This window comes from Sesamum indicum, linkage group LG9 (assembly GCF_026168435.1).
Source record: "Sesamum indicum cultivar Baizhima isolate 11 linkage group LG9, ASM2616843v1, whole genome shotgun sequence".
In the NCBI taxonomy this organism is placed as follows: Eukaryota; Viridiplantae; Streptophyta; class Magnoliopsida; order Lamiales; family Pedaliaceae; genus Sesamum; species Sesamum indicum.
Window position 1 is genome coordinate 20,308,549 of NC_142665.1, and position 17,390 is coordinate 20,325,938.

The window sequence follows — 17,390 nt, forward strand, 5'->3', positions numbered from 1 at the left end:
CTCAAGACTCTGCATGAAACCATTCCTAGCCTTTGGTGTGCTATCCAGAATTCACTGCATTTGGCACTTATGCCCAAGAAAGGCATCTGATTGCAGGGCCCCTTCCCCATGTGATGTGTTGTTGTTGTATGCTTGTGTGGGCAACCAAGCATGCTTTGGCTGATCACATCCCACAGTTAGCTGTCACAAGCCGTTTTCTAATAATTTTCAAAGAGTGTTGCGACTTTAGTTAATGGGAACCATTTAGTTATTGCTGCACGTGCACACGGCTTGATTTAGGTACAACTTTGGTGTCAAGGGTGTGAAAATAAGTGGATCTCTAGTTGTTCTTAGTATCCTCGTCAAAGAGGGGACCGCAGCCATATATACATGAAGATAAGGCTTATCTCTTGATTGTACTATATTGTCTGTCGTCTTACCGTTGTACTCTATTCATTGTGGTTCTTGTCTTGGGCTTTACTATCTTATGCTTCTTCTAGGGATGGAGAACAGAGGCTGATCTCGATATCATTGACAGGGTTCTAAAGTCTCGACGCTGATCTCTATCGCACTCATGAGTTTATTAGGTGATTGCTGTCTTCGTTAAAAGCTTAGATCAACGGTTAGGTGGAGGTAATTGTTATTTCTTGAAGTATAAAAATGTAGCTGGACTTAGACCTGCGGGTGTGACTAAAATTCCAAACAACAAATCTAGTGATTAAGATTGAAGCCTAATAAAGAAGTTCTTAATTATATTAATATATTAGTCGAATTAATGGGTCGGTTTACTCAGTTTTTTAAAATGTTAATGTAATGATGTTATTATTGCTCCTAAAAGAAATGAGAGAAAACTATTATTTGACTCGAGCAACAAAAAAGCATGCATCAGATGGGGGGAAAGATAACGAAGTTGACACTGCAAGATATTAGGTCAGAAATCTTTTCCTTTGCATAATAATAAATAGGGAATAACATCATTAATCTGGTTCTAAAATACTGTAAGCATTGAACCGGAAATAAATGTGGGAAAGGGGTGGGCTTGGCTATTTCGAAATGGTGCACACAAGTAATGTTGCTTGGAACGGAGACTGATGAAATGGAAAGACTCAAGCACTAATAGGTTCAGTTGCTTTCTTCAGCCATTCCATCTCAGAAGCATTCAAATATGGAGCCAGGATTTCTCTGCATTTGGAGTGGTAGTTGTTCAACCATTCAATTTCTTCAGGCACGAGGAGGCTCACATCCATCAACTTCTTTTGGTATGGTGCCTGAATATGTGAAACGTCATTTGCCAGAGTGCTTTTTGTATGCCTTTCACAACGTATAGTGGAGGCCAGAAAAGAATTTGTATGTGCATTACTAATAGAAAATCACACTGATATCTCATAACATGCAATAAGTTTTAAAGGTAGTCTTTTCTCATGTTAGAATTCTATTTAAGCATCGCAAAACAGAGTTGAAAACTTTACCCATGTTATATGTTCAAATGATAAGTAGCCCCTGTCGCCAAAATTGAACTTTGTACCACCTTCTTTTACGATAAGCACATTCTCCAATCTTATGCCAAAGTTCCCATCCTCATAATAACCAGGTTCTGGAAACCAAAGTTAGTAAATCAAAGCTCCAGTTGAAAAAATGACCAACATGCATATAGAAAACGATAAACAAATCTTAGCAATTTGTGCATAATTACCATCCGTCACAGTCATTGACGGTTGTAATGCCACATTCCGAGCAGCTGGCCTGAAACTAATTTGATGAGGTCCTGCACAACGCGCAAATTAGTGGGAAATGACCATGACAACAATGACAAACAGCATAGTGTAAACAAATACTAAGGACTTCTTATACTCAGTCATGTTCTTTAAGCAACATTTGCATTTGGTTTGTGCATGGATTTGGTTCGTATGCAGTAATGATAGCAGCTATTATTAACACAAGTACAGAAGACGGGTCACCTTTTATTAATGATGCCTAACTTACAGAACATTAATCATGACAGGGGACATAATGATAAAATTTCATGATGGAAGCTATTACCCATACAAATTAAGAAATAAGTAGTACAAAACGTTGAACGATGATGGAAGTGCATTAGACATCGCAAGAAGAGTGAAACATGACCAAATCATTGATTCATATGTTGATAGGCAATATGCATGATTGGACGAAAGCTCTGAAGAATTCCGTAGCGAAAGCTCTGAAGAATTCCGTACAGCTGAGGCTACAAGAAAGTATTTTCTTTTATATGACAAATCGCATAATGGAAGAGAAAAGGTCCACAGAATTTTGATATTTTTCCCTGAATCATCTAAAGATAAGGATCTTCCTGATGACTGCAGAGAATGTGAGGTAATTTCATGGAAGTATAATAGTATTGACTTGTTCATCTTCATAAATCACCAATCTTTTGCATAGAAAGAAGAATTACACTATTGCTATTGATGTGATGAAAATCTCACTGCACTTGCTTAGTGGTATTGATTTTAAAGTGTTGAAAATTAAGTATGTCAAGAAAAATTTTAGTTCGCACATACAAGAGCTCACATAATACAAGTATCTAAGTTTACCTTCGTGAACATTTAGGTAAGATCCTATCCCATGGCCGGTGCCATGCCTGTAGTCAAGACCATACTTCCACAAAGGAAGTCGTGCAAGAACATCAAGTATGTGACCTGGAGATGAGAAAAGGCAGTTACTAAGAATTTTCTTGATATCTTAACAAACACACAAAAGCACCGATTAAATCCAACCCAAATTCTGAAGCTTATAGGAACTCCTCAAAAAAATGTATTAACAAGAGGTATAGATGAGAACATCAATCTTTACCAGTGGTTCCATTGGGGAATCGAGCATTTCCCAAGCCAATGTGACCCTTGAGAACCTAGAATTACAAACAATGAAGACACAATAGTATGAGCCAAAATTACTGTTCTCAAACTTAATAGCTAAGAAAATTTCTTTTGAAACAAGATCAATGAATGTTCTAAGCAACTCCCAATCTTTGACTGAATTCACAAAGATGGTGGTCACAAACTACAGTCTAGACAGCAGAGAGATGACAATGACAGCAACAGCAAAACACAAGTTAAACAAGTTGCTCTTCCCAGATTTGATGCAAAAGATTTAACTATGACATGGTTCGCCCTGAGAAAAAAATAATTCGAGCATAGGAAAGAAGATCTATGACAATAATGTGTGACCCTTGAAAATACAAAAGGACGGGTTCCTTATATGAGCTTCAATACCACTGCATTATGGCCTTTATGTTTCCCTTCTTTAGTAGCCTTACAGAATTCTATGTTTTCCATCGATCGAAGAAGATAAGGATTTAAAGACCATTGTCTGCTTTACTTCTAAAGTATGCATCTATACTAGTATTATATCTTCTTCCGCAAACTAAATGGTCAACAAACATACTGTTCTAGACTTATAATTCACAGGGTTCAGAAATTAATTTTCAGGATCATGAAATCTAACTAATGCACTATCAATAGGCTAAATGGGATTTCCTGAATTTGATAATATCCTCTAATCAAAATTGCATGCTACGCTACGCACAATTATATAACGGTGAACAAATGTTTGCCTCTGCAATTCCGAATTCTACTTGCATGCTTAAAATTAATAGCTTGGTTCCTAACTTCAACACATTGTATGATTAACTAGTCTTGCAGTCGCCCTCGGCTGAAGGGATTGAGGAGAGCCAACAGATGCTTAGTCTAGAAGAAAAATTGATGCCGCCACCTACCCAAATACATGTGAACACAAGGGCATCCATATACATGGGTCAGAGAAACAAATATAACATTTCTTCTGTTCTTAAACAAATATCAAACAAATGAAGAAAAGAAGAAACACCAGTACCGCAGTATAACATGCTTTCTCATGGGAAGTTGGTTTTCCAAAATGTACTGTCCGAGTAATGTCAGTTGTTCCATCTAGATACTACAGAGACATCAATGATAATGAAATCAACAAGCAGAAAAAACTATAATCAAAAGGATAAGAACCAAAAAGAAGGATAGCTGTTGCACCTGTGCTCCTGAATCAAATAGGTACATACTATTTGGATCAAGTTCTGCACATGTTTCGGCCTCTGGACAATAATGTATAATTGCACCATTCGGACCAACTGATGAGATAGTAGGGAAACTCAACCCCCTAAAATGCTGTTAATATAACATGGATGAAGTTAACGATAATTTGCAATGAGTTCCCATGCTAATTTGCACTATAATTTGTGTTTCTGCGTAATACGAATATCCCTGATTCATCTGTTTTTTTAAATTCCTTCGACAAAAGTTGGAAACTAAAACATAAACCATGGGGAAGAGATATAAATCTAATATTAGTCAATTCTACTAGAAGCATATTAAGTTGAGTTGAGTGTCAAATAAGAGCCCTATTATTGGATCATGCAAAGTGAAGACAGGAGGATAGCAATTTTTTCAGTGTTCTTCCTGTTGTTTTTGGTCAATAAGTCAGGCCAATACCTCTTTAGATGCACGGAACCCCTCTAGCTTATCACTTACAGACACTTCAGTAAGCTTTGCTGTTCTCCTGCATTATTAAAACAGTGAACATGTAGGAGTAAGATTGGATGGAGTGTAGTGGGGTGGGTAATGCTTATCTTGTCAAAATGTCGGAAACTGTTCACTATAGCACAGTGTCACAAAAATGCACATGTGAGGATACGAGGCAGAAATGTTTCTGAAACATCATGACTTGGTGATATTGTGTTGGAGATGTCTCTGGAAATTTGAGTAGGTAAAGAATAAATAATAGAAGCAACTCTTTGGCCCATTGAAGCAGCAACCCACAGTTAGTCGCATTTCATTTTTTACCTCTGAATTGAGCTCAAGCTGGCTTTTTTCAATCCAAGTTCAAGCCAAGCTTGAAAATTAACTATTCTCAATTAGCTCATATCATTTTGCACCTCCACCCACAATAAATGATGCTACTGAAAGTAAAGTTGTTTTCTTCAAGAATTAGTTCAATCTTCAAAATTATAGGGTGAGTGAAAAAGTTCAAGCCAAGCTTCCACCTGCGGGTACCACGTGAGTGTTTTTTAGCTCAAATATGTTCAGCTGAAAGTGTCAGTTCAGTATAAAACTGGCAAACAGAGAGGAGAAAGACAATGGCAACAGTAGGTTAAAGGAGAAAAACCTGATACCCGGTAGGAATTTAACTACAAATATACATATCCATTGTCACAACAACTTACGGTTGGTCCTTGTTAACCTCACCATCCACAAAGTAACCAGCAGCGCCATAAATTTCCTGCATCTGAGGGCACAGAAAGCTAATATAATTTGAAGTTATGACACAACAGAACAAAATTAATAATATATTAGTTGATAATATCAGCACATAATGTTTGCACAGGCAAAGGCATGTATAATTGAAGATTTCCGTACAATCTATAAATTGATGGAATAAACGAAATGAATTTAGGACACATCTGCAAAAGATGAAAATAGAACAGAGTCTAGGCATAATTTAAAATAAAACATTGATGCATTAAAGCTTCACCACCTGTTACAAGTCACACTAAAGTAAAAAATCACTCTGGTAACTTACTAATATAGAAGCATGAGTTGTTAACTTGTTTACTTTCATTAAAGAACTAGCAATCCACTAAATTAGGAATTTCATCCCCATTTGAGAACTAGAGTACTACCAGAGAGTAAGTTAAAGTATAAAAATCGCAAGAAGTTACATTTAATACAATCCCCTGAGATAGAAGATAACTGATAATCTATCACAGTTGCAATAGTTAATCTATACCTGATTGTCCAGCCAAACAAGGTATTGGACCACAGCTGCCCCATCCCTGATATGTGCATTCTTCAATCCTTCTAACTCAACAGGATTCTGGAAGTATGAGCCAGACATATACAGTAAGCAGAGAGATAACTTTATAGCTGAATACAAACAAATGTTGCATATGGGTTTAGTTCATTTTACACTTTATGGTTTTTAGTAACTGGTCAAAGTGAACAGAATACTCATAGGATAACTTCTCTACACACCAAAAATTCAATTTCAATTGCATGTCAAAACACCACTAACTTATTAAGAGAAAAGAAGTCAAACAAAGAAAATAGCATGCTTCAGAAAGAGGAAATTGCTAAGATACCAGAACCCAAACCTGAACCGAACAGGAGGAAACAATTTTATTATGCAGCATTTATGATTTTTTCCCGTCTTAAAATTAATAATATGCTACTGAAGCATCATTGGCAATATTTCTGGCTTCACAGAAAAGACATGGAAACTTATTCCATTGAGCCATTTTCGTCATTCCATCTTTGAAAAAACCGATTTCTCAGCCATTGCCACCATGGCTCAATCTTATTCCACCTTCGAACAAGAATCATTACTACCAATTACCAGAGTATCAAAATGCCACCCAAAGAAGAGGAAAATGACTAAATTAAAACTTCGTCAAACTTGGAGAGTTCAATTGACAATAAAGAATAAAAAGTTAACTAATCATTCTACATGACACTGGAGCGAAAATGAATGATGAGGAGAGAACAAAAGTGTCTAAGATGACATGTTAGTTTTGTGCTACAAAAAGCTATAGGCAGGCACAACCTAGATACCTAACATCAAGCATGGTACCGACCAACAAAATTACAAAGGGAACAGTAGTAACATCTCAGGAATTCCAGAGAAAAACTAATACCTTTATGGCTTTTGCAAGGGCCAAAGGTGATGACTGCAGGAAAAGTTTATCCTGATTCAGTTTTGAATACAAAGCAAAGCAGCATGTACCAGGATCGATCCATACAAGATCATTCCTTCTCTCTTCTACAGAATTATCACTCACTGTCGTACCAGCCTTGCCAGTTTCTTTGGCTGAATTGGTAGAAGCAAGCTGGTCAGATGCCAGTAAGGCTGTATCTGAGCTCACTACACCATAATCCCGCACTTCAATACCGTTTTTCTCCATATAAGAGCTTACCTGCAGATTGTAAGAATTTGAGACCAAGGAATTAAAAGATACAGAAAACTAAATCTAATTTAACTGTACACTAACCTCAGAAGAAATTTTTCTCTTGTCCACATAAAAGAAAGCAGCAGCTAATGTTACTATAGCATAGGCATGTGCAACTGGGTTATATGGAACATCAGATCCACGGATATTATAAAGCCACGCCACCTGAAATTGTAACATTGAGGAGATCAAAACTTTAAATTTGCCAAAAATAAAAGCATAGCTGAATTTCGATATGGCATGACATCATAGGCTTGCCTCGTCTAATGTAGTAAGTATAATAGCACGAGCTTTTTCCTGCACGAGCTTTTCCCTCAAGTCCTTTAGTTTATCTTCAACAGAGCGACCAGCAAATTCAAGTGGATGCACAATAACAGGATTTATTTCAGCTGGTGGTCTACTTGTCCAAACTTGATCTACCAAGTTGGTAGTCGTCTGAATCAACTTTTGTTGTTTCTTAGCAAAAGCACGCTCCCATCTCTGTGAAGTGTCAACTGATACGCACCATGGATCAACACCAATAGCCGCCTCAGTTGGCAGATTCTAGTACAGCATACCACGATTAAGTTATTGTGACCAGGAAGCATGAGATTACAAAGCCAAAATAAAGCAAGCAACGTTAGATATGTTGTATTCTTCACGGAGTAGCAAGCAAAATGGTGGCACAGTTGATAAGTTAATCACCAAAACAGAGACTGAACCAACCCAATAAATTGGTACTATACAAATATCTAGAAATCCAATAAAGAGCCTAGAGGTGAAATATGTAAATGCTCTGAATATCCACATAAAGCTGAAAGGTAATCGATGCATCTGGGGGTAAAGGAAAAAGAAATTGGACATAGGTGTTGAATTTTATAATGTCCTGAAAGACTTCAGGGGCATATATGATGGAGAAAAGGTGGCATCCATGCCTAGAGGACCAACCATCTGCAGAGGAATGTTTGCCTTGATATTAAGCGCATCTAATGTGGTATGAATCTTTAGTACATTGTATTCCTTACAAACTTGAGATAGGTGGGAATTGAACTGTTTGCATGACTTCAATGCAAACTTTTTTATAATGGATATCATACACAGAGTGAGTTTATGCTTGCATAAAAAAGGAAAAAAATAGTTATCATGTTCCTTCATTTAGCAAGACTTAGACAAAGGCACCGGAGAAACCATAGAGATTAATGACTGAACAAATATAAAATTGTAAAGCCCCTCACATCAGCCATCCAGATATCAACTGCAGGATCTTCTCCCATACGCATGAGCTTCCACTGTTTGCTAAGCTCTTGTTCTGCCTGCAAAAAGTAACGTCCATCTGTCCAAAGCAATGCCTCATTTGCTGTAACAAGTGCCAAACCTACAAGATATCAAAGTTTAAGAAATATACTCCCCATAGGATCAAGTGGATGGATAACACACACAGTAAACATGCCTGTTAATGTAGCCCACCCACGGCAATGCCCAGGGTAGACCAAATGATGCAGAAAGTTCAATATTGGCTCTTAAAACAGAAAAAAGAAAAAACATAACCTTCAATCACATGGCAAAAAAACTCACCAGAGCAATAGCTGCATAAAGAAAATTAAAAAAGAAAACAAGTGTGAATTGGTAAAGAGAAACGAACCAGCACTTCCAGTGAATCCAGACACAAATGCTCGCCGTCTGTCCCTCGCGGACACATACTCACTCTGCCACACCAAGTCAACGTCATCGAAATTCAGATTTCAGTGAAGGCAAAGAACCAGTGATTGATTCTCACATCAGAAGCATCACAACAAATGCACGCATCAACAACATTAAAAAAAAACCCACATATGTTAACATGTATAGTAGATAGAGAACGATAAAGACATACCTGGTGATAGTCTTCAGAAGGCACGACCAACGCATCCAGCTTGGGTGAGTGTGAAGCCATCAGAGACCTGAGAGCAGCCAGTGTTTCTTCCGCCATTTTTGTCAGTTCCCCGTTCCTCTCTCTCTCTCTCTCCACCTCTTCCCCTATCAATTTATAATTGCTTCTTGGGGACTTGGGACTGTGTGCTGATTTGACATATAGAAGGATGCGACTTCCTCGTTATATCCCACCTAAAAAGCGCTTTTTGCCAAATTTTCCATTTTCCAACTCCTCGCTTTGGTATCTGCAATGCCGGATTCTCTCCCAGTCCCCACTATACCCTCCATCACTTGACCCAATTTTTATCTCTCATCCATTTTAGTGTGATTTAAATTAGTTTATTTATTTATCATATTATTGTATAATTTTAAATGTATAATTAATTAAATTTAATTTCAATAAAAAAATTTCCGAGTATGCCCAAACTTTTACTAAAGTTATTCAACACTAAAATAAAATATAATCATGGTAGATCAAAAGCTACATATTGTTATTTGTTTAATGAAGACATAATTTTAAAGGATAATTATGTCCGCATTTTTTGATTTATGATCAACTTACACAAAAAAATCACTCGTTTTTTGCATAATCACAGAAATTATTCCTGATAGTAAATAACGATGGTAGTTTGCATAATGATATTGACATTTTTCAAGGTGCATGTGCAATTTTCTAACAAATAGGATTGATTTGTGTAAATGATGTTGATATTTTTTATATGTGTATTTGTAATTATCAAAAAAGTAGAGATGCAAAACATTAGAGGATATAAACATAATTATCCCTAATATTTTTATAAAACATCGTATTTAGAACCCTTTTTTTTTCAGAATAATATTTTCGATCACTAAACTTACATTATAGCATTGCAATTCTGGGAGTATTATTGTATATCTGTCTATTTTGTGGGGTTAGCAACATAATTACACTTTTCTCCTCATATAGGTCCCCTTGTTAATCAAAATTAATTGAATTTGTTAATATTAACAACAAAATTGAATAAAAATTGATAATGGCCTCAATTGACTTATTACAGGTCAAACAATTTTTTTCTAACTAAACTATCCTTATAACGGTGAAGATATACATCTTTATATGTATTAATGTATGAAGATGTATAAGGGTAATTTGATTATAAAAAAAAATATTTGACCAATAATATTCTGCAAATTCGGTGAATTTTGACTAAATGAATGAACTTATTTATTAGATGAATATAAATTTTAGAGATACTAGATGTAATTTTTTACACTACATAGAGTTCATGCATAATTACATCAAAATTGGGGTGAGAAAAATATAATTAGCCCTTTATTTTGGATTAAAATCAAACAACACAAATAAATTTAAAAACTGAGATGCTGCTTTAAAATCAAATTGTTAAAGCATCTAATTCTCAAAGAATCCTGAGAAAAAAATAAAAAAAATTACGACTAAAAATGGTTATTTTCTATAATAAAATATTACTTTATGATAAAATATCTATGCATTACAAATATAAATGCTCCATCATCATTATTAAATTATTCATTTGAAAATATGTATATAAATAAATATATATATTGCATATTATTAGTGTTTATGCAATTTAATATTAAAAGTACGTATCTTATGTCTCCTCATATTTCTTGATTGATGGTGAAGTTAGTGTAGCAAGATGGTTGATGTTCGTGGATGATTATGGTCACAATAATTTAATTTTTTGTTGTTAATACTATTTTTTCACTATGTTATATTTTTGCTCATTTGATGATAAAAAAATATTAAATAAAATAAAAATTAAAATACTAAAAAATATGAGTTCTTAATAAACATTTGATAGGGGCTCGTCTAAATATTGTAATAAATGTAATGGGCTTTCTTGAATATTATTTAGTTTTGGGCCTCGTACTGGACTTTGGCAGACTTTGTTTATTTGAAGCCTACTTTGGGAGCCCAGAGTGTGAGTGGGAGATTAGCAGTGAACTACGGGCTCATCACTCTTTATTCCTTACCATTTGGTCCTAGGTTTTGTTTTGTTGGGCAATTTTCTCTTGAATTGGGGTCGGTCCTCCAAGTCTCATTTATGTTATACTTTCAGAATCAACATTATTTGATGTATGTCTGGACTCCAATCTAATCATTAAAAACACAGGGTAATTAGTTTACAAAAAAATTAGTAGAAAAGGCGTAATTCACATTACTTTTTTTTTTTTCGCAATAGCAAGTATGATTTTTTTAAAAATTTATTTAAATTAGGGTCAGTGGGATCAAACCATTCGTACAACAAAGTATAACTATCATACGATTGGTCATTTTATTTAAACTGGCCATCAACCACATAACGAATATATTTCACACTACATGGTTAGTTCATATCTTTGTCAGATCTCATCTGAATTAAAATTTCTCTAAGAAACCTGGAAATAAAAGCTGGGGTTTCCAAAAATTGCCCGGACAACATAAAAATTGGACACAAGGCAGAATGGACCACCATTAGAGGGACTGGGACACCTAAATATGCCCTGCAAATCCTCAAATTCACACACCACTGTCTTCGGATCTAGGACACCTGAGAGATCCTTCAAGAACTGCTTTATAATCTGCCCAACACATGGCCATCCTCATCCCCTAACACGTGCACCAAAATTACTCGAATTTATCGAAATATTAATATATATATATATATATAATAAAACCCTTAAATTAAAAAAAAAAAAAAGAAAAAGAGAAAATTACTATCTAATATAGTCAGTGGTAAGCATGTGCAGTGGAAGTTTACAGAAGGGAAAAAGAAAGACAGCTAGCTCAATATTTATTTATATATTATGCGTATTCGTAAAAGATTTGAATTAAATAATAAAAATAAATATAGTATTTAACGTTGTGAAACGAAAGATCGTTGGCATGCCACATACCCACTTGTCGTCTGTCCACGTCTTGGAGTTAAGCATTAATTAACGGAATAATGATTAATTAAGGAGTGTAGATTCCTTGATTTCTGTATAATAATCCCTCCAACTAAACACCTCATCCATTACAAGATTCTTGCTTTGGGATATGGAGATCATTGTGTGTAGGTGGGGGGGTTTTGGACTTTTTCAACCTTTTAATAAAGGTGTAAGCTAGGGTTGCCTTCCAATAGCAACCTCCAGACTTGCTTTAACCATTTGACTAACACCTTATTACTTATCGTTTTCATCAATACCCGTAAACTTATATACCAAGTTGAAGAACTCGCCGATTACTGGACAGTGTAGGCGTGCGAGATGGTGCTGATTGGTGACGAGGTTTTGTTGTCTAGTAATTGGGCTGTCGTCGTGGAGATATGGCAGGGTGCGTCCTTGGACCTTAAAATCAGAGCTTGTTAATTAGGACACCTAAATGTCATAATTATTTTTTTTTTAACCTGGATTATGGCCTAAGTTAAGGCGGAAATTAAGGGTTTTTGTTGAATTATGAAAGTATTAATTAAAAAATGGGTTTTCATTGTGTTGGGAAGTAGTGATTAATTAAATTTGGCTCGGAATTAGAGGGGTAGAAAGAGATTGGTATGGTAAGGGAAGAGGGAAACATGGGAGTCTTGTGTTTGTGGCTCTTGCCAACACATTTTTTGGGATAATATAGTATATTTATTTTTTTTAGTATTATATTTATTTAATAAGTATATAATATATTAAAATTATTAAATAATAAATTAAAATAACGCTCGATTCAATCAATGCATAAAAATGATTATAATAACTCACATAAAATGAAATAAACACTAATATAAAGTGAAACAAATACCTTCACGCTTCCCAGTAAAACTTAAAAAATTTATGATACTGACCTTGTTATCCGAATCCCAATTTTAGCCTCATCCACTAGATTTATACATGATTGATACTCTTGCCAACACAAATTAGCAAGATTCATTGTGCAAAAAAGAAAGAACATGATGATGACTATGGGTGTATGAATATACATTCATGTTACATTATGTAATGATGATATAAAATGATGTATTTCATCATTATAATTATATATACAATTTAAATGATTTGTATATAAGCTGATATTAAGAGTGTCAAATGTGTTTATACTAAAAGAAATATATATTTTTTCGTTATAATTAATTATTATTATAAAAAAATAAAAAGTTATGATGAATACTAATTATTTATGATTGCGCAACGGCTGTTAATTATATCTATACTATTTATTTAGGTTACTTTTGACTAATATATTATTTTTATATAAAAAAAGTACCTATTTCCAACTAATAACTGTAAAAAAAAATTCGACTAGCATGATATTATTTATTTATTTATTCTTTCAAATCCGATCATACACACATTGCAACTATGTATATACATATAGATGTGTATGTAATAATTAAAATGATGAATAAATTATGGGATTGGGGGGGTGCATGGTAAGACATACATGACAACTATTAATGATGTAGTGAACACATCATATACACACATGATCATGATCATGATCATGATCATGATGATGACAAGATGGGGCCATCCCCATGGTCGAAATGCATTAAGAATTCGAGCATGGTCAATGATTCGTAATATAAAGAAGACACGTTCCCCGTCATATCATCAACTTTATAGTATGTGTATACATATAAACATAAGATATGCAATGGCTTTACCGGGCCGGGTCAGGAGGCCCTACCCTAATAATTGTACGGACGCAGTATATATATATATATCAATAAATAAATATATGGAGAGAGAGAGAGAGAGAGAGAGAGAGAGAGAGAGAGAGAGAGAGAGATAAAAGGCATAAAGGGTTTTTGCCAGCAGATATTTGAGTCCACGATCATAAAGCTACTTGTTGAGTCATATGCATGTCAATTTCAAATGAAAATTCTATTTTAATTTAATGTCACTTTAGATTTGATTGGCGCTTAATTGTGTGAAATATTGTCTGTTCTAACTTCAAATCGATCATATGATTTTGTCATGAAAAAACGATTGTTCAGAAAGAGAAGGCCTTTCAACTTATATATGTCACTCAAATTTCTCATTTGCTATCAATGTGAGACGTTGGATTATATTTTTATAATTTAAAATAATATTTGTATGTATCGAAATATTTATTGATATCTTACAATAAATGACATGATTTATATTATTTAATAATTAATAGTTGCAAAATTAATATTATAGCAAATTAATTAATTGAAATATATGATGAATAATTTAAAGTCATGCACTAAATAAGGAAATGGTAATAGGTCTATATATATATGTCGAATTGTACCTACTCACATAAGTATATTCCGAAGGAATTTAAATTATTATTTTTTTTACGATGATTGGATTATTGGACATCTTAGTCCAAAGTTATATTCATTCGAAATAAAATAAAATTTACTCTTTTTAATTCAAATTTCATATGAAAAAATTAATATATTCGTTAGTAGTCCTAATTTTTACCTTAAAAAACGCCAAAAATGATCATATATATACGTCACGACCATGGAAGAAATAAATATTTATGCAATAGTTGCATTGGTGATGAATTGATTATATATATATATTACAATTCGATGGATGCACTGTAAGAATCTCTGGAGCACTATCATAATCGATGGATCCATCGAAATTATTTAGGGATCAAAGATATATATAATTAATGAAGAAATTTAGGAGTGATTAGGCACTAATAATTGTTAGGGAAAGCCAATCGTGATTAGCTGTTTAGCATCTACGAGGTAAGTTGGAAGATGGGAAACAAGAGGTAGGGTTGTCGGGATAAACATGCACACTTCATTAATTTAATTAAAACTTTGATTTAGATTTCAGAAAATCCAAATTATACATAAACAAACAACTCATCATCAAAAGCATACACATCAAAGAAAGGAATCCGCACCATCTCCAATCCTAATTTCTTCGCATTAAAAAATTATCCCTACAACAAAAAAGAGGATTATTTATTTATTTTAATTAGTTTAATTGGTAATTAGCCAGCTCACAAGAATCTCTGCGTACGTTCCAAGAATTTGAATCGATAAAACCCTGAATGCCATTTTCATGTTAATATCAATAAATTGAGAAATACAGAAGAAATCATCGATTAATTTATTATATTCTCTCTGGTTTGGGTATGAACGCGAAATGACTTATTCTTGAAACTTTATTTTTTCGGTTGCTGCTGTTCACATAAATTTATTTATTTATAGTAAAAGAGTTTCTAAAAAAAATATAATTATACTTTTTCTTTTACATTTTTTTTCAATAAATTAAAAAGATTGTTCTTATCCACCTATGTGTAGTTTAATCCACACTCACCCTTGTAGTAAACTCCAATTAATCCTCAACCTTATCCTTCTTGCTTAAGATAACATCCAACTTGAAATAGAAATAACCTTCTAGAGACAAACCCCCACCCCTACCCCCCTACCCCCCCTAGAGAATGAAGAAAACCTAGGCCATTGTCATGTTCCTATAGGCCCATATCCCTAAATGCTTTTCTTTTTCATCAAAGTTGAAACTATAATAACTGATGTTGCTCACATGTTGTAATTTCAACTGACAAAATTATCCCAACCACCCCACTTCCCACCCCTCAAACATGATATTGCATTTAATACATGGGATAATTTCATTTATAACCCTAATCTTTATATGCTCTATTTACATAAATAATTATATTTTTTTAATTATATAAACCACTCAGTCAGTCGAAAATTAATCAGGAGTATTTTGTGGGAAGATGTACGTGTAATTTAAAAAAAAATATAAATGGCATATAAATAATATTGATATTTATGATGGATTTATTTGTAATTTTTAAAAAATATAAGTGGCTTGTGATATAAAATCTCTTCTTAAATAAAAAATACATAATATTTCAACAAACGATGTATATTAATTAAATACATATATATTGTAATAAAAATTAATTTTGTAACAGAAAATTCAATCCGAACAAATAATCATTGCAGAAAATTCCAACATCAGGTCTAGAGGGGCTGAATGGAGCAGCCAGGTTCCACCACGTGTCGTGATAATTTATTGCCTTTCCTGGGAAAATGTCACAGCCCTGTGGTTACCATCAGATTGCCAATATAGGAAGCTTATGACAACATTTGGGTGGCCTCATGAAATGAATCTTGCAAGCTTTTCTGCAGCTGGATAGGTAACCACTACAATGTACAACATTGTCCATACCCATGAATCAACTTCATTAAAGAAGCTTTTCCTTTTTCATATTTTCTTCAGTTCAATTTGCCCCAAATGACAAGTTTTGTGGGTTCGACTCCAACGCGCAAACTCTTCTTTCTTAAGGTTCATATCAAGAAGGGTAAAATACAGTCTGCGTTTGAATTATGAGTCAGGGTACCTGATCTGACGTTTGATACGATCGATACTTTGTTGCGCAAAGTTTATCCGTTCTTGCATTATATCACCCTTATAATTTTGCCTTGAGTCTTATAAGTCATTCAGGCTCCATATTTACAACCGATGTGGGACGTTTGCCTATACCACTCAAATTAATAAAAATAAAATAAAAAGATGAATTAGAAAAGGTTATAATGGGAAAATCACATGGTGGGAATGGATTAGTGTTACATTTGATAAATGTTGGGAAAAGAAAGAGTCTAGGTTTTATTGCTTAAAGAGGTAAAAACATTATCCCATAATTGGGGAAGTAAAAAATGTAATTTACCGAAAAAAGAATGACTAGAAATTAAAGTTCCATGGCGAGCTTATCTCTTTGTAAGAGCAAAGACAGTTTCTCTTCTTCACGGGGAAGGCTAAAAACCTTTGTTAATTGGTCAGGTTGTCTGACCAAACTACATATATACACACTCATGTGGGACCCAACCGTGCATATGTTTCAAAGACTAAAGTACCCTTTACCGTATGCTGTAATAACCTTACGTTTCAAATATTAAAGTTTTTTTGTTCGGATCAAAATGAATTGACTCGAAATAATGCACTTCAAATTTCGACCGTACGACTCATCTCGTCTTGATATGACTAATAAAAAATATAAATACTCCAACCACATACATCACGTATTTATTGTACTAAATTTATAATTAAATTAATTTTATTGACTTAAATATCAAAACGCTCTGCCCCTAACTTTGTGATTGGAAGACATGAAAATGTAGAATGGAATGAAGTAGTAGTACTAGTAGGTAAATAATTGAAAGAGTGTGTGCGCATTGGCGGCTGGCGAGGGGTGTAAATGTAAATGTAAATGTAATGAAGGGTGGTATTGGTAATTGTGTATAGATGGATAGAAGAAGTGGTCCCAGTGGGAGGTGGTTTTTGGGGTTAGGACGCGTGGAAAAGTCGTAGGTTCCCACCCATGTGCCTTTCCTTTGCCCTGGAACCTGTCTTTTTCCCTCCTACTCCCACTCCCACTCCCACTGCTTCCGCCCTTCTGCTAAAGTTTTATACTTACAACCTTTCTACTTTATTATTATTGTATTAAATTAGTGATTTAGTTATTATTATTATTATTATTAGTTTTTATCTATGTATTATAATTTCGGATTTTATTGCTAATTTA

General features: G+C 34.1%; 1 protein-coding gene across 1 annotated transcript; it reads right to left on the bottom strand.

Moving 5' to 3' along the window:
• Positions 1–905: 905 nt before the first annotated feature.
• Positions 906–9,118, bottom strand: APP1 (aminopeptidase P1). Its single transcript, XM_011101289.3, has 16 exons — positions 8,838–9,118; positions 8,607–8,670; positions 8,200–8,339; positions 7,244–7,528; positions 7,028–7,150; positions 6,674–6,952; positions 5,770–5,856; positions 5,207–5,268; positions 4,476–4,542; positions 4,017–4,151; positions 3,847–3,927; positions 2,809–2,863; positions 2,550–2,654; positions 1,673–1,744; positions 1,449–1,573; positions 906–1,247 (listed from the first exon to the last, which is right to left on the bottom strand). Exons 1-16 carry the CDS (start codon positions 8,931–8,933, stop codon positions 1,086–1,088), a joined length of 1,938 nt encoding a protein of 645 aa, XP_011099591.1. The 5' UTR covers positions 8,934–9,118; the 3' UTR covers positions 906–1,085.
• Between the last annotated feature and the right edge of the window lie 8,272 nt (positions 9,119–17,390).